This window comes from Podarcis muralis, chromosome 4 (assembly GCF_964188315.1).
Source record: "Podarcis muralis chromosome 4, rPodMur119.hap1.1, whole genome shotgun sequence".
Lineage (NCBI taxonomy): Eukaryota > Metazoa > Chordata > Lepidosauria > Squamata > Lacertidae > Podarcis > Podarcis muralis.
The window spans coordinates 68749008-68767443 of NC_135658.1; the positions used below are offsets into that span (position 1 = coordinate 68749008).

At 40.0% G+C, this 18436-nt stretch overlaps 1 protein-coding gene across 4 annotated transcripts in view; it reads left to right on the forward strand.

The window, feature by feature from the left end:
* Positions 1–18436, forward strand: part of MID1 (midline 1) — a 266243-nt gene that overhangs the window by 231036 nt on the left and 16771 nt on the right. For all 4 annotated transcript variants that reach the window (XM_028727705.2, XM_028727704.2, XM_028727703.2 and 1 more), the window contains 2 exons: positions 9288–9383; positions 17461–17568. In XM_028727705.2, the coding sequence (XP_028583538.2) occupies positions 9288–9383; positions 17461–17568 (204 nt within the window). The remainder of the gene's footprint in view (positions 1–9287; positions 9384–17460; positions 17569–18436) is intronic.

The window sequence follows — 18436 nt, forward strand, 5'->3', positions numbered from 1 at the left end:
CATTCAGTTCTGCTATTGAAAGCTAATTCCTGGGTTTAGAATTATTTAATTCTTTTGGACTATGTTCCAGTTTGCAAATTGTGAGCCTCTAGTGCAAAGCAAAATAGGTCTCACAGGTCTGACATTCCTGTTCCATTTCCCAGTGAACGTAAGGTCTTTTTTTTTGTAAATATGCGCTGAAAGCTCCATAGTGTAGTCACTGGGACCTGTAGCACTGGATCAGAACCCAGTACTACCACTGCTCATTCTGTATTTGTAGTGTGGTTATAATACATGAAAAGTCACCTGTAGATTTTTTTTTAATGTACTAATTTTTTTTTTAAAAAAATAGCTTCTGGCTGGTTTGTACTAGGACTCCTTTTCCTTCTCTGCAAAACCACAGTACATTCCAGTATATGTGTATGTAGATATATATTTCTTTTAGAAACACAATTAAATACAGAAAAACACTAGAAAGGGAAATAATAAATATTGGAGCACATGCACAGCTGTCTTGCAGAATTCACTGGAGTATATACCACTTAGGCTTTCTTGGCTGCTCTTCATGCTTGTCACAATATTATATTATTTGATTTGTGTCCGGCCCAAGGGGAATGAGGGAAGTTGGTGTATTTTAATCGCAAGTATGTAATATTATGTATAGAGTGACTTAAGAGCGAGTTTTCTCCCATTTTTGTCATAAAATAAATGAAGTTGGGCAGACAGATGGTTTTATATACCATCTGCAGAAATGCAGTGGCTCTGAAAACAATATTTTACCTGCTTCTGCAAAGCCCCTTTCCATTAGTGATGTGTGAAGTTAAGAGGTTCAAATACAAATGCAGGTCGCTTGACTAAACTCCGGCTTCTGTGAAGTTTCCATTGCAAACTGCCTTGTAATACCCCAGTTTCTAATTCTAGCTATAATGAGAGGCACACAAAAAGAAAAGAAAGAAAAGATTAAGGTATTCCTGATCACTTGGTATCAAGGAACCAGATGATAATTGTGCCTTAGTGCTGTTTAAAAATCTTCTGAAGTACCTGCGTCTACAGACCGCCGGACGCTTAAGAATTCATGGTTTTATCACTGTACAGCTGGATTTCTAAGACACTCTGCAGGTGAAACCTCCCTCAGGACTAATGCTGAGGGTTGAAGCTGGTAGAAAGTGCTATAGGTCATTTGCTGGGAGGTATTTTTCCTCCCACACCACCTCAACCATGAACATATTGCACATGTATTGAGTGAATTACACTCACTGCCTTTTTAGCTATCAGAAGCAATCTTAAGTTTTTAGTGGTAGCATGTGAGGGCATGAAAGGCTTGTGTGGCCACTTATGCAGAGGAAATGTATCACCAAAAAAGAGAGAGTTGGTATTTCTGTAAAATATGCATCTGCTAATTTATATATATAGATTTACAAATGATTATAATACTGTATGTCTCACGATTGTGCGGAAGACTGTACACAAGTAAACATGTACTTGCTTAGTTTGCTAACTGCTGGTGGGCAATGTCAAAGCTCTTCATCTCCCTTCTGATAGTTATTCATCTTTAAACCAAACTGGACACTCCTTCTTCACCCCAGACTTATTCAAATAGAGAATTCTCACCTGCAAAACAGGACACATATGGACATGTAAGGCCCATGGATATGTGGGGCCCAGGTACTTGGATCGGCATCTTTCACCCCCACACCCCCACGCTACAAAGAAGTTAGGTACCACTTCTCTTTCTTAGAACCCCAATTCATGAAATAGATAATTCTTGTACATCTTCTCAAGTGCAAAGACTGCATTAGCCTTTGGACAAAGTTGACATTTCTTCAGAATTATTCTGCTTGTCCTTAATTTGCTGGTAGTGACAAATTACCCCCTATAAATAGATGGGTATTCAGATATATTTGTACATCTTTGTTTATATGAAGCATTATATGAAAACACTAAAGAATGAATCACTGGAGGTTATGCTGGATTATTGAGGGTGTTTACTATGGGGGACGATGACGATAGAGGGGTCTTAACTACCTTCCATGCCTCCTCACAAAACCTTCCATTAATAAGATTGCAACTGTGCCCTTCCCTCATCATGCTGAAATATCTCCTTAACAACAGAATGAGTATACTTGCACTAAACCTGAGACCACAAGGTGAGGTTTAGATTGTGTTTGCTGAAGGAAAGTAAGTGCATCTTGGGCCTCCTTGGCCAACACATAGAACATTCTGGGAATGTAAGAACATAGGAAGTCCCATCTAGTCTAACATTCTGTCCTCACAAAGACCAGCCATGTGCTTTTAAGGTATGCTTAAACAGAACAAGAGTTCAATATCCCTCTGTCCCACACCTGTCTCCCAGCAACTTGTATTCAGATCATGTGGCCTCTAATACTGGAGATAATAGCCATTGTATATCCTTCAACATTTATTTGATGAAAATAGGGACGTCCAATTCCATAAAGATAATTTCATTATTTATGCCTCACACATCTTACTGGGTTGCCCCAGCACTCTGGGCAGCTTCCAACATATATAAAAACATAATAAAACATTAAACATTAAAAAAAACTTCCCTATACAGGATTGCCCTCAGATGGCTCAGGGGTTAGATAACTCGATACCCTCCAATATTTCTCTGATGAAAATAGTTTACTAAGGAAAAGTGGAACATTCCAGGATCAATTCAGAAACTGGGACGGCTTCTCTAAGTCAGGGACATCCCTGGAAAATAGGGACACTTGGAGGGTCTGCCACTGATATCCTGATCTCGTGCGAATTTGTTTCATTCTCTTTTTAAGCCCTCTAAGTTAGTGCCCATCCCCACCTCTGGTAGGAAAGAAATTCCCACCTCCTTGACTCTCCCAAGGCATGATGGCAGCCTCGCTAGGGTATTCTGACCTGCTTGATTTCTGAAGCTTCAGAATGACAGGTCTTTTTCAGGCAACAAATGGGGTCTTTCCTCTTCCTCCTCAGAAGGATCCTGTCTTGGGTATATGTGTCTAGGGATCCCAGTCCCTTTCTCCATTCACTGTTTTGGTGGCAATGAGGGAGGTTCAGAGAATCTTAGCTGCTGAATCTTAGGTTTCACTTCTTCCTTTCTGCCCAACCCCAACACCACTTTGGTGAATTAATAACCTCACTTTATTAAAAGGAAAATTATCCTCAGTGAAATTTTCTGTCCTCTCTGTATATAGTTAAGTCTTTATTACCCACTCTACAAAAAAGGGGTGCTTTCGAGAGTGTGACAAGTCATACTAAAAGGCTACAGCATCACAGATTGTGCAGTCTCACTGTATATATCATCATCATGCAAATAAGGCTTCTGGAGTTGGACAGCAATTAATTTGTAGTGAAGCAGGGGCCTTTTTTACTTAGCATATGTATGTTATCAGGCTTTAAGTGGAACTTCAACTCCCTATTGTCTGTCTGAGCTTAGGAAGATTATAGGGTTGGATCCAGAATTAGTCAAGTTTAGAACAGACCCGTTTATTTAAATCAGTAGGAATGAATATGTCAATACCAATGGGGTCAGATAGAGGTTGCCTAAATGTGACTTGCATGTCAGAGACCTCCGTCCCAATGGAGTGTTTTCGTTCAGGGCACTTTCCAGATACATGAGTTGCAATGTTGAGACAGACAAAATTTTAGGTGCTCTGATGGTTCCTAGATTCTACTGATGCTTTTAAGAGTAGTAGAGGAAAAGTACTTTGTTAAAATCTGTTTAGCCTTCCAGCAACTTCCTCAAACACCTGTGCCAGTTTAATTGCCCCTGGAATGCCACACTATGGCTTAAACTTTAAAGACGGCGTGATTAAATTTTAGCTACCGCATAGGCAATTCATTCATCACTAAAAGGCATTAATTATATGTTGCATAAATACTGTAGGCTGGGCTATACAGCTAATTATTAGCAATGATTATACTTAAAACTATTATCTGTGTGTCTATTGATTTGTAGTGATTTCACACTTTTCTTCTAGATGGACAACATATTTGTCTTCTCTGAGTTATGTGGGTATTAACCTGTGTTAGAATCTGACTGTGTAGGGTAGGATAATGAATGTATATTACTTGTTACGGATGAATTAACTGATGAGGGAATTGTATATGTGATTAAGGAGGCAGAGGACCAATGAAACAGGCAAAAAGCCTGAGGACAGTTCAAAATTGCTGTCTGGTTTTTCTCTGTTGAGGTCAAGGATCAGAGAAATAACTGTTTTGGGTAGGGGAAAGACATTAAGCAGAAACAGTCTTTTTTTGATGAAGATAATGTAACTTTAAAGAACTTATAAAGCATGCTAGAAATGGCCAGAAAAAGAATTCTGTGTTCTGCTCATGGCTTAATCTCTTCATCTCCTCTGCTACTCTTGAATTTTACATGCAAGTTTTAATAAGAAAAATCAGGAGAATAGAATATGTATTAATTTAAATAGAAAACATTAAACATTGAGACTGTAGGCTCTTTTGTATTACATTTTAAATTTTAAAAAACTAGTCCTGGCCAATTAATCCACTCCATGGTTTCTTATTGTGTTTTTCCTTTGAACTGCCAAGGCATCTTCTATTATTAGCCATATCAATATCAACAGTGTTATTGTCCCTCAGCATCTCTAATACTAAGCTTTAGGCATTTGAGGCTTGGCCTAAATTGACCCATTGCAAATATAGCTGTTCCGTAAAAGAACGACTACAGAGAGAGGCAAAATCCTTCCAAATTATACACCTCCAGGCCCAATTTTCACCAAGTCAAAGGGCTTGAATAAAATATAATAAATCATAGTTTTAAAAAACATTTGTTCACCTATTCACTCTAGTCCTTGGTAGCCACCCTTCTTATCTCTGAAGCAGGGCCTAATTTAGCTTCTCTGTCCTATGAATCTCACATATAAAAATAGAAGATGCTGCAACAGAACATTTTAATCTTAAAGAATCTATAAATGATGCTCAAAAATTTATATACATATTGTGGAAGGTATCATTCAAAAATCTGTGGGGTAACCAATGTGATGCCTTCCATATGTGTTTTGATGACAACTCAATGAACTCCAGCTACCAGGGTTTCCAAAACTTGGATCTCCAACTGTTTTTGGACTACAGTTCCCATCATCCCTGACCACTGGTCAGGCTTGCTAGGGATGATGGGAGTTGTAGTGCAAAAACAGCTGGAGACCCAAATCTGGGAAACCCTGGTCTCTGGTTAGAGATTATGAGTATTGTAATCCAACAGCATGTGGAGGCCGCACAATTTTGGCTGTTCTTTATCTAGGTGTTTCACATGAGTATTATGAAGGAGACTTTGATGGTTAATATGTGAACAAGTACTCAAGCAGAAGTCTTCAGGGTTGATTCACATTATATCAACTGAAGATAGGAACGGAAGTAATCTACAGTTGCTGATTTCCATTCTCATCACTCCTAAAATCCTTTTTCCTGAAATCTGGCTTGCTATTCATTGTTCCAGAGGTTTAGTATTATATATGCTAAAGCCTCCGAGTGGATGTTGGCAGCTGTGAAACAGTGGATGGGATTGTAAGCGTCCACATGGGTCTGCCAGACTGAGAGATGAGGTATTAAATAAATAAAATAGTAGATAAGAAATATAGGGAAGGTAACTTCTGCATCTAATAATCCCAGTCTCTTCCAGAACTAAAATAAATGCCTTTCTTTCTCCCCAGGGAAATGGTTTCTTCCAAGTAATTCTTTAGGAGTGAAGCAGAGAGCAATGGGATGGACAAAGAATAAGCAAAATTTCAAAATCTATATGTAAAGAATTCTAAAAAAAATCATACTTTAAGAGGGAAGTAACAACAGAATTAACCATGACTAGGCAGTTAACTGCGGGACGCGGGTGGCACTGTGGGTTAAACCACAGAGCCTAGGACTTGCTGATCGAAAGGTCGGCGGTTCGAATCCCCGCGGCAGGGTGAGCTCCCGTCGTTCGGTCCCAGCTCCTGCCAACCTAGCAATTCGAAAGCAACCTTGCAAGTAGATAAATAGGGACCGCTTTATAGCGGGAAGGTAAACAGCGTTTCCGTGTGCGGCCACGTGACCCGGAAGTGTCTTCGGACAGCGCTGGCTCCCGGCCTCTTGAGCGAGATGAGCGCGCAACCCTAGAGTCGGTCACGACTGGCCCTGACGGGCAGGGGTACCTTTAGCTTTAGGCAGCTCCATTGCTGATATGGCACAGTGGACTTGTCTGAACCTCCCTCATTGCCACCAAAACAGTGAATGGAGAAAGGAACTGGGATCCCAAGACACATCAGTGCACAAATAGTTGAATGAAAACTATTCTTTATTTATGTCATATTTGTTTCATAACATATACTGTTTGATTGTAAAAAAAAAAAGCTCAAAGTGGTTTGCAAAAACAAAACCACACATTTACACATTATGAAAAATGGACAAGCAAATCATCAGTTAATAAAATATACAGAGTGATTATAAAACACACTGGACACCTGCTGTGGTGCAGACATCAAATAACTGCGCTAACAGATATATTTATTTACTTTTAGAAAAAGTATGCCCAACCTTTCAACACTTTATGACCGTATCTTGCTTTCTTCCACACACACTGCTTCTTTAGATTGTGGGTTAGAGTCACATCAGTGCAAAGCAGCACCTCAGTTGCAAGTACTATTTGATATAAGTCAAAGAAAATCCAAAACTTCTATCCCCCAAAAGGGAAACAGATAACAAGTACTAGCAGTGCAATACGCAGAGAGTATACCTAAAATGGAGCAAGAAACAAAAGAATTCTATTCTACAAAAAGGAGTAAATGCTAGCCAAAGAACTAGAGGGACATAAAGGAATTAAAAAAAAAAAAATTAGGAAAATAGGCGCTTGGGAGAAAGGAATTCCATTAGTAAAAGAAACAGATTAAATTACCGGTGATACAGCACTGAACTGAAAGGACACTGAACTCCTTTCAGTAGGGAAAAAATGTTGGGCGTGATGAGTATCATCCTTTTTCTTATTAGGAATTTTAAAAGCCCTCCTCTTATAATTTCATTTAACAGGGGAATGCTGCAAAAAGGTGGTCTAGCTGTCATATTAATCCAAATTAAATCTTTTAAAAATCTTTTTAAAATTAGTACCACATTATTTGTGGTTTTAATTCCACAGATAGTTTAATTGCTTTTTATTAGTAATTTTTTATGTTTTTAGCTAATTGTGTTTTATTTATTTTACTTTAATTGTGCTTAATTTTCATGAGCCGTCCGAAGTCTTGGTTTTTTTTTGGGGGGGGGGGAGGCAAGATATAAAGAACAGCAACAACTATTGCCCTGGGGTGATATTTATGTTTTCTATTATCATGTTCTAAGGGGAAGGGGAAATCTGAATCCAACACCCAAGCAATCCAACAGAGCCATTTATTTTCATGTCTGAAAGGAATTGGACTAAGAACATTGAATGAAGGTCAGTGTTGTGTAATGGTTAGAATATCAGACCAGGGAGTTGCAAGTAAACTAATCAATATCTCTCAGCCTAACCTACCTCGCCCTTATTGTGAGGATAAAAAGGGTAGAGGGCTATGATGCGGGGGGGGGGGACTTAAATAAAATATTTGGGGGGTAAGCCCCGCCTTGCATAATCAATCACATGACACAGTGCACACACACCATTTGAATGGCAATGCCCATCAGTTTTGGGAAGGCCCAGCTCCCTCAAATATTTTATTGGGGGGGGGGGAGATCCCTTGGCCACTAGGAGTTGGCTCCTATGCTATGATGTATGAGTATGTAGTTCCTTGAAGAATAGGAGAATTTAAATGTAGAAGCGTAAGAAACCATTTATGAGATATAACAGGATGCATACCACAAATTGCTATCAGCAGAATCCATATATCGAGGTTAATGGTACCTTCAGTATGATAACATTGAGCAAACATCTGAATTTAATATAATAAGTGAAATAAATTATCAATAAAGCATTCTAAAAAAAAGTCAAGTGTAAATCAAACATGATTTTTGTGGTGGGTTGTGTTTTTTTAATTGTGTGGTTTTGGCATTTAATCTAGTTAATTCTTTGTATTATCCTCAGTCCTTGGCAGATAAGCAGATATTATGCTTTCCCAGAGAGAAACACAATAAACACATTACATTTTTAGCAGATTTTCCAGTGAACTGCTTCAAAAATAAAAGTTTTCAAAGGTCTCGACCTCAAGGGCATTTATAAAATAAACAGGGATGTGGGAAGCCGCCATATCGTACCAGGCTAGAATATTTGTCCACCTGGCTCAATATTCTCTGCTCTGACTCCGGGCAGCTCTTTCATCACCTAGTGCCAGGGTCCCTTACAATGGCAAGCAGTGACGTACCCATTCATGTGCCCAGGTGAAAGCTAATAAGGATCATTGTGTATGTCTATGAATGATTCAGATGTGTAGCCCTTTTCAGGGAACATGTGGAGGGAGACAATTGGGACTGTGCAGACTATTTCTGCTCCTGACCTATACATGCATTCATCTGGGAGTCTGGAAAGACCCTACATACCATCATAGGCCCTGGTTGTCACAAGGTTTGGATCTCACGAAAAGAGTCTGTATCCTGAAAATTCCTAAAGGTAAAGGGACCCCTGACCGTTAGGTCCAGTCGCGGACGTCTCTGGGGTTGTGGCACTCCTCGCTTTACTGGCCGAGGGAGCCAGTGTTTGTCTGCAGACAGTTTTTCCAGGTCAAGTGGCCAGCATGACTAAGCTGCTTCTGGCAAACCAGAGCAGCACACGGAAACACCGTTTACCTTTCCCGCCAAAGCGGTACCTATTTAGCTACTTGCACTTTGATGTGCTTTCAAACTGCTAGGTGGGCAGGAGCTGGAACCGAGCAACAGGAGCTCACGCCGTCATGGGGATTCGAACCACCGACCTTCTGACTGGCAAGCCCTAGGCTCTGTGGTTTAGACCACAGCGCCACCCACGTCCCTTGAATATGCCTAAGCTACAGTCAAATTGAAATGCAGAGGTTGGAAGTGGATACAGCAAGCAGAATCCCACTCTCCACTCCATGTGTTTATTATCCACATATTTTTACCATCTGTGTACAGGGCAACATGTTTGACTAATTTGAAGTCAATGGAAGTGTTCCTTCTGTCAGTAACCTAGTTTTACCATGTCCAGTGCCCAGTATTTTATACATTCTTGGCTAAAACTGAGTCCACTTATGTGCTACATCCAACAGTGCAACAGTGCCCAACTTTAGACTGATTTACTGCAATCTTGGATGCTTTTCCATGTATGTACTGTATTTAATTATAGTTAAGAATGGTGCAAGGTAATAAATCTCTCTTCTTTTTCATCTTTTTTTTTTAAACAGCAAAACTTGGAAAGTAATCTCACCAACCTTATCAAGAGAAATACTGAACTGGAAACACTTTTGGCGAAATTAATTCAAACTTGCCAACACGTGGAGGTGAGTATTTGCTTGTGTGTGTGCGTTTTAGTTACATATGTCATTTATGTGTTGAGGTTCAATGTTAAAATGCTACACAGAATTGGACCTAGTAGAATTTTGGTATTCTAGTTACAGAGCCATCAGGAAAATGCAACATTTCCTGTAACATTTTAATTTTAAAAGCCCACACAACCATGTGTACATGGGGGAGTTCAGGTTTTTGCATGTTTATTGCAGCCTAGTAGCAGCTGAAAATGCTCATCTCTGGAGAACACAGAGAGCTGCATTTCTGAAATAGCAGATCTTGTGGAATCGTTGAGGCTCACATTTCTGAAGGCCACAGCTTTCAGATACATCATCCTTCATATTAAATTAATATTAAAAAATCATATCAATCCTGATGCACATATAGAATTGATCTCTGGTGCACATGTTAATCCTGGTGCTCGTATAGAATTTGTCTCTGAGTGAACTTCTTTGATTTAAGTGTTACTGATATCTGTGGGACTTAAAAGCACTTGCCTGAGGGCTGGATTGTAGCCATTTTCTTTTTCTAATTTCTGGTGAGGCTATTGTTTTTTAAAAACAATATTTTTCTCATTGGCTTAATTTTTATCTTTTATGACCTGAATATAAATAATCTTCCTTTTAATTTTATCCTAGACCCAGCAATTCTTCCATTATAAAGATACAGCTGCCATACTGTAAGCAGATGTGTTGCTTCCCTTTGATCTTAATTTTACAGATTCCTCTCCATTGCCAAGGCACAACAGCTGCATCTCTCATATATCACTTCATCCTATTCTCCATAAAGTCACAATAGGAAGCTAAATCCACCTTATTTATGTGCTACTATGAGGACAGAAACCTCTGGCTGTTTATACGAGTGATATTGAAGCCATTTTTTAAAAAAGCACACCAGCTCTTTGCAGATGAAATGAAAAGGCTACATTAACCGGAACACAATTTTTATTTTAAAACAGCTCCTTTTGCCATTTGGCTCAGTACAAAAATAACAGCAGTGGCCACATTTGGGTATTCATCCCTGGCTTCACAAACCACGAAGAACCTGATTTGCACTAAGCCAGAGTTCCCAGTTTTATCCAAACCAGTTAAATCAGAACTTGGTTTTATTATCCTGGTTTGTTACTCAACATGAAGTCTGACAATAGAGAGAGGGGCAAAGGAGGCGTGTGTGGCCATGATGCTCGTCTGTAGCTTCATAAAACATGGTTTATAAACTATGATTTACAAGCCATGAGTGATCATCTGGATGATACCATTAAGTATGGTGCATGCCAGACTGAAAATAACTCTTCGAATGACTTGGAATACTATATATTTCAAAAAGACACTTCCACGTATGAAATATATGGAAACCATAAATAAAACATGTGCAGCGCTTGGCTAAGTTTCTCATACCCCAGCCCTACCACCCCATGTGAACATGTTAATCTGTGGCAGTTCCAAAATGCACATACACTGAGTGAATATTCAGCATATGCAACTATAACAGGGTGATTTGCATGGACAGCCTGGTATCAAATCCTCCTGTGTGTTTATCGTGCACATTAAGCTGCGCATTTCTTTGCCGACACCCCCACCCATCATCATTGACCTCTGCTAATGGGTGGGAAGAAACACCAGAGGGGTAAATTCAAAATGTGACTGCTATTTTCACATGTAGCTCTGCCCTAATTTCCTCCTTGCTTTTTAATCTGTTAGCCAGCTATCTGCCCCTCAAGGCTGGCAACAACAATCAGGGTGAATTCATTATTACATGGGAGTTCCTGAGGTGACTCACATCTCAGATATTCCCCGTATAATTTGTCAAAGGAATGGTAGAAAACTGAATGCTGCTAACAGCCTGCCTCCTTCTCATTGCGGAGCCTCATTTGTGATGGTGAGGGGGGCTGTTTTTAAACGTTTTAGGGTTTTATGAAAAGCGTGTATTATTTAGCCAATAGAATGGAGTTGTTTCAGTCTGTTGCACAGCAACGTAATCAGAACACAGCTGTGGAAAAATCTGGAACAATTAGTGGAGAGGAGTGGAAGGGAATATATTTTCCTGTAGATGATTTAAATGTTTCCAATTCAGCCAATGTTTTCTAACACTGAATTAAACACACACACACACACACACACACACCATGAATGTTCTTACAGAATTTTGTCATTTCCTCCCACCACCCTTGATTATACAGAACAGGAAAGACATTTCATGTATTTCTTCAGCTCAGCTGTGCCAGTTCTAATGGAAATATATATTTAAATTGCTTCAGCCTGGACTCTGTATATAAGGTGTAGGTCAAAAACGGTTGTTTATTTTATGTCCAAATTCTGTAAACCCACAAAAACAAAGGAGGGCCGGTTATGTTCATAAAGCTGTCCTTCACTATGACAGCATCCCCAAGATAGGCAAATCTTCAGATCGGGATAATATTACCAGAGCCAGGCATGTTAGTGGCATTTAGAGGTACCTGGGGTTTCTCTTTCTTGTCCGTCAGCCAAATTAAAAATCCCAAAAGAGCAGTGGAATGTGAGAGACTGAAATAGAGATGGAAAAAGTTTAGAAAAATAGTATTTCATTACAAATAATGAAAATGCCAATACTTAAAAAGGCTCCAGCTTCTTCAACAAAGAGTTCTTTTAAGTTTCACGGCTAAGTATGTCTCCCTTCTGTTTTCCATGAAATGGGCTTAGAAAACTTCTTGTTTGTGGTTTAACAAAAATTAGAACTATGCTGGCCGCGTTCTACCCAATAGACTCCATTAAACAATAAGAAGCCTTTGTTCACTGCAATAAAAATAATGCACACTGTGTTTTCATTGTGTGGCCCAGTGCCAGAGCTTTTACTTTTCCATTCACAAACTGAAATTTGGGAATAATTTAATAGAATCTGAAGCAAGTTTAGAAGCAGAAAAGAAAGCAGCCAGCAGGAAGGATTTGATGGTAATCCTGTTAATAGCTCATGTTGATCAGAACATAGACTAATAATCCCTTTTTATTATCTGATCATTGGCATGTATTATTTGAAATCCAGAATGTTGCTTTGGAGGTTGTTTTGGCACACACTGTACCAAAGCATGCGTGATGGATCTTTGTATAGTGTGACAAAGTAATTCAACAGTGTGTTTTAATATTTAGGTTCACCTTAAAACTAAAAACAGAAATGCCAGAGTCTTGCTCTTTCAGCATCTAGAGTTTGAGAAACAGCATGTGCTTATAAGTGCAATACAAGCCTCTTAAGAGAAAAGCAAAGGATGGGAGAAGAATGAATTTAAGTTAATAGAAAGTAACTGAAGGAGGATAAGAAATTATTAGAATTCATTCTCAGAATGAATAACCATTTCAGTTTATAGTTGCCCCAAGGTATCCCTGAACCAGTTTAATCATGGGTAATGGTAAAGTAAACAACCAGATAGCCACAAATTGAAGTGAACTATCATGACCCTTAGAGTCCAGCCACAACTAAGGTAACCAGTGACTCCCAAGCTGGCATGCAGGAGCCCACCAAACCTGATGCCATAAGGTCAGGATCCATAGAACCAGAACCAGGGCCCATACAGGCACTTTCCCCTGAGGAAACCAAGCATCTTCCACAGTAACCTACCAGTCCCAGTAGCTATGAAATGCTTATCTTTAGGCCTGTGGATTGGCCCTTTCAGAGATGCTAGTTTTTGAAAAAGGAGCTGAGCTTAGCAGAGGTGCTGACCATTCCAACATGAGCAGCCACACCAGCAGAATACCATGGCCAATGGTATCAAAAACCATGGAGAGATCAAGCAGAATTAACAAGGACATACTCCCCCATCTCTCTTCCAACAGAGGTGGTCATACAGGGTGACCAAGGCAGTTTCTGTGCAAAACAAATTGGATCTAAGCCCAGGTTGGAATGGATTTTGAAAATCAATTTCATTCACGCAAGCCTGGATCGGGCCATGACCACCTGTTCAGGAACCTTTTCCAAAAAGAGTAGATTAGCACCCAGCCAGTAATTTTTTAGATTTTCTGAATCCAGGAAAGGTTTCTTAAGGAGTGATGCTGTTTCCTTGAACCCAACAGAGCCCACCCCCATTTCACAAGGAGACATTATTTACCTTCCTGACCCAGCCAGGTATTTGAGTTTAAAAGCATAGGTACATAGAATGTTTGGTCAAATTAACAAATCTAATTTGTATATGAAGAGGTAAACAGAGCACTAATATTGCCTGTGCAATTTTAGCATAATCATATGGGGCTTCAAAACAGGGCTGATTAATAATTTTTTTGTGATTTATTTTTTCTTGATGCATTTCTATTGTAATATGGAAAATCTATTATCCTTCTCATACTAACCATATTCATAAAATAAGAATGAAAACATCTGCATACAGATGTGTCTTTAACTCCTTCATTTCCCTTGTGTATTTAATATGAACAATTAGCAAACATTTGTCTTGCTTCTTTTCCTTTAGCCCTAAGCATAATTGAGGTTGTTGTTTTTTAAAATCTTTGGCAAGATAAGCAGAAGAAAACGGCTTGAAGGAAATGGAGTTCATACCAATGTGGTGATAATTAGTGATCTCTTTACACAGTGCCTAAGCCCTTATGCGGGAGTTCAGAATGTTTATCTACCAAGCTAATGAGAGAAAGAGATAGCGTGTGGTGTTTTGCCAATTATTGTGGTGTGATTAATTATGTGGCATGTATTTCATTTGGTTTTAGTACAAGCAAGCCATTATGTGATTCTCATAAGAGACGTTTTATTACAAGTGTAGATATTGTATAAAAGGTAAAGGTACCCCTGCCCGTACGGGCCAGTCTTGACAGACTCTAGGGTTGTGCGCCCATCTCACTCAAGAGGCCGGGAGCCAGCGCTGTCCGCAGACACTTCCGGGTCACGTGGCCAGCGTGACATCGCTGCTCTGGCGAGCCAGAGCCACACACGGAAACGCCGTTTACCTTCCCGCTAGTAAGCGGTCCCTATTTATCTACTTGCACCCGGGAGTGCTTTCGAACTGCTAGGTTGGCAGGCGCTGGGACCGAACAACAGTTTGTAAATTCAGCTGGAACCAGAAATAGGCATTTACACACACACAAATAGACATATATCAAGAGAACCTCACATTCTGTGCAGTTCAGCAATTCATTTCTTTCTTATAGGTCAAGCAGCTGTGGGGAGGGCAGGCAGTTGGGAGCCAAGAAAATAACTGTTTAAACTCTTTTGTCCCTAGTCTTCTATTGAACCTCATGCAGAGGAGCCACAGGAGAGTTGCAATCCATAATGCCATTATTCATAAGATTCCCATTTTCCATTAAGAATTTTAAGAGATCACACACAGCAGCAGTTTGACAGCCACAGGCAAACCATGGTTTAGTGTTACGGGTGGAGCCTGTCCCAACAGCTTGGCTGTGGCTTTACTGCCAGCAAAACACAGCCTGAAGTCAGGTTTGCAAAACTTGGTTTTCAAGGGAAGGTACTAAAGCTAGCTACAACCTGAATGGGAAATTCAACAGTTGATGGTGGTAGGACTTGCTGTAGCACACGCCTACCAAATGCTGCCTCAGCAAGGCCATCTGGGTTGATTTTAGAAAGATACGTCTCAGCCATTGGTACCTATTTAGACAGTTGCTTGTGATTTGCCAAACATTTGGAGTAGATGACCCTTGGGGTCCCTTCTAACCCTTCGATTCTAAGATCTGCTAAGGATTCTATGTCCACCATAATACTTTCAGTTTATGCCCACATATTACTTTCCCTAGTTAAACTGAGATGTTTATAAGCAGCAGCAAAATACATTCCACTTGGAACAAGAATGAATGGTTTCTTTTGCCTTTGTCATGGTGTTGTTTGTGTGCTCCAGCTCCTTACTCTGGGAATCGTGCATTTCTTTATGCTTTTAGACATCTTTTTTTGCCCCAGTTTTCCCCTGCACAAAGGAGTCACTCACAGCACCTTACAAATAAAAAGGAAACAGAAAAGCTGCCGTAACCCAATAATTGAAACACAAACAAAACTAACAAGCCAGTCTTAGCAAACAAAGTTTAGATTTACAGAATAGTATCTATTCTCCTTTGTTTGTTCAAATTCATTATCTTCATTCAGAAAAAGGTTGGAGAAATTTGCCTAAAACTACACAATTCACTTAACAGCACATCAATGCCATCCTTATCTAGTATTTATGCTGGAGCAACCTTTGAGGTTATGTTTTGCAGTGGGTTAATGTTGCAAACAGTTAATATAAGACCTGCCTGAGATTGCCAGAGCCCTGAAAAAGGAACGTTTTGGTTGCACATTATGCAGCCAATTAGTAGACCATAGACCTCTACCTTTCCAGCCAAAGTGGTTTTTGAGATTTATCTGTGTAAATGTCAGAACTGGATCACATTTCCCATTACCTTTCCAAAATACTAAGGAATCACTGAGCAAAACACACACACACACACACACACCTGTCAGAAGCTGAGCTGCTGTGCTATCACATGAAAATGTTTACAAACAGCCTTACTTCTCAGTGGGAAGTTGTCAGCTTGTCAGAATAGTTGACAAAGTGCAGGTTTTTTAAGATAGTGAAAAGTTAGTGTGGCATGGCGGAAAAAAACATTAGATAGATTCTGCTGGCTAGATGGGGCAGCTGCAGATTAGGAGAGTTAGGCAGCATTCAAACAACACATTAGTCCATTATCCCAATGTTTCCTTACATGATAATTTTTATGTGTGCTTTCACACAACGTAAAAGCCACTCCTGGAAAAGTAGCAACAGTTTTAACACTCATTAACTCATTTCTGCGTTACATGGTTCCAGGAAGAAGAAGAAATGTTTTCATCCCTGTTATCCAGGAAAACTGTGGGAGTTTTGTGCCATAATTTCCCCTTGGTTTTCCTGGATGACACAATTTGATGAAATTTGGGACAGTGTTTCAACATGTGGTCCTTTCCTGCTGTTTTCTTGGGAGAACATAAGGGCACATGTGCATAAAGGGTGATGTCAGGAGCTGGAGTCAAGCGTAGGTCGGCAGTCAAAGAAAAACACGGTGCCAGTGAAGTTAACTCTTTATTCAAGAAAGCAAACCAGCGCAGGCCCAGTGATCGTAGAAATGTTTCCCAGTAGGTCTTGCTCCAACAAGGCCGTTGCCAGGACTGAAGGTCCCCACCTCTCACCACTTCGTAAAGCTTCTCTTCTCCAAGCCAGGGTCTTTCCTAAGCAGTCACAAACTGCACCTGCACACAACTGCTCTGTCCTCTTCATCTCTCTGCATGATCCAGGAGTACAGGAGGGAGGGGAGTTAGTCGCAGCAGGAGGGGAAGACTCCCTAGCTTCTTCCGCAGCCTGCCTCATCTCTGTCTCCTGGTACCCCCTCCTCTCCTGTCTCTGAGTCTGGACTGCCCTCTGCCACAGCCTCTTCCTGCTCACCAAACCCTGTTACCTCTTCTGCTTCCAACACCTCCCCCTCCCAGGCTGCTTCTCCTTCTCCCTCTGACCACACATCGTCATCCCACCACCAGTCCCCTGGCTCTGAGCCTTCTTCCCCTGGGTCTGCCCTTGAGGGTTCCCCAGCTGGTGGCTTCTACCACTCCTCTGCACCCAGCCAGTCCACGACAGGTGGTGACATGTTTGAGGATGTCCGCTGTTGTGTCACACCACACTAGCTAGCTAAAATCTTCCACATGGAAGCCATATGGAGGAAATAATCTGTGACTTATTATCAGTTAACTGACAGGCCCTTCTTCCCATGGTGATTTGTGAGGTCATGGCGAGACACTATTAAGTCGCTGCCATCATGTGAGTCACATCCACAAGTGGCATGTGTCAAGGTTAATGCAACTAGTGGCGCAGTTTCGTGCAGAGAGGATTATCGATTGATATTCCATTCTGTGTCCCTAACCCACCAGTTTCTACTGTCAAAACTTACATGTGTGTCTTTGCAGGTCGCTACTAAGTAAATAATGTTATAATTCTTATTTTTGCTAATTTCAATGAGAACTAGTCGTTCAATTTGTTACTTTGTGAAAATTAAAGTGTCTAAAATGTGACAAAAGTTCAGTGAAAATTGAACTTGGTTTTACATCATAGACTGATGCATTTTTAATTTATTTATTTTTTAAAAAAAGGTGAATGCATCCCGGCAAGAAACTAAGCTGATGGAGGAATGTGACCTGCTTATTGAAATAATCCAACAAAGGCGTCAGATTATTGGAACCAAAATCAAGGAAGGGAAGGTAAGAATTTTTACCTTGGAAGTCCTCAAATAGATTAACATTCTTGATAAATGCTTTATGCTTTGTGACTTCTCTGACTTCTTGTTTTAGTATTCTGCAAAATATACACAAGCCCTTGAAAACTCCTTGGCAGCTACTACATTTCGTAGAAAGAAGTGCCTATGCTGTCGCAACTCATTAAGCAAACGTTCAGTCACCATTTAAAATCTACTGGATGCTATAATGTTGATAGTATCTTGTGCAATTTTTATTTTGCTGTTATGCTGTTTTAAAAATGCATGCACAGTTTCCCACCCCCACCCCAAGATGGCAGTAAATATATTTTTAGTTAATACTGTAATGCTTTTAAATGCATTTTGTGTGCGAACTAAAATATGAAAGTTTTGTTGAAATTGCTAACCTGAGATATCATAATCTTCAGGAAAAAATTATTCTGTAGATAATGTAATTATTTATTAAATGTATGTATACAAAGTAGCTTTGCCGACATGAACCTTAAAATCAAAACAAAAGGGAAATCATGGGGGAAGACCAGGAGAATCTGAGAACAGTAGTGGAAAATTGCAGGTTATATGTTACAGAAGGGAGAAGGCAATGAAATATTTTAACGCATTGCAAGGTAGAAGGAGTTCAAGTTAAATGCCATTCCTTAATCACTGTAGTACAGCTATTTCTGATGTCAGCCCATTGTGTGAAGTAAGTATCAGTTATTCACCCAAGCTTTAAATTGGTTACCTAGCTAACTGTGAAATCAGTTTGACCATGATTCCTGTTGCTTTTAAGTGCAAGCCATTCAATCTTTAACTGCTAAAGTGGCTTGAAGAAGTCAAACATAAACTCTCCCTGTGTGGGAAAAGGCTTTGACAAG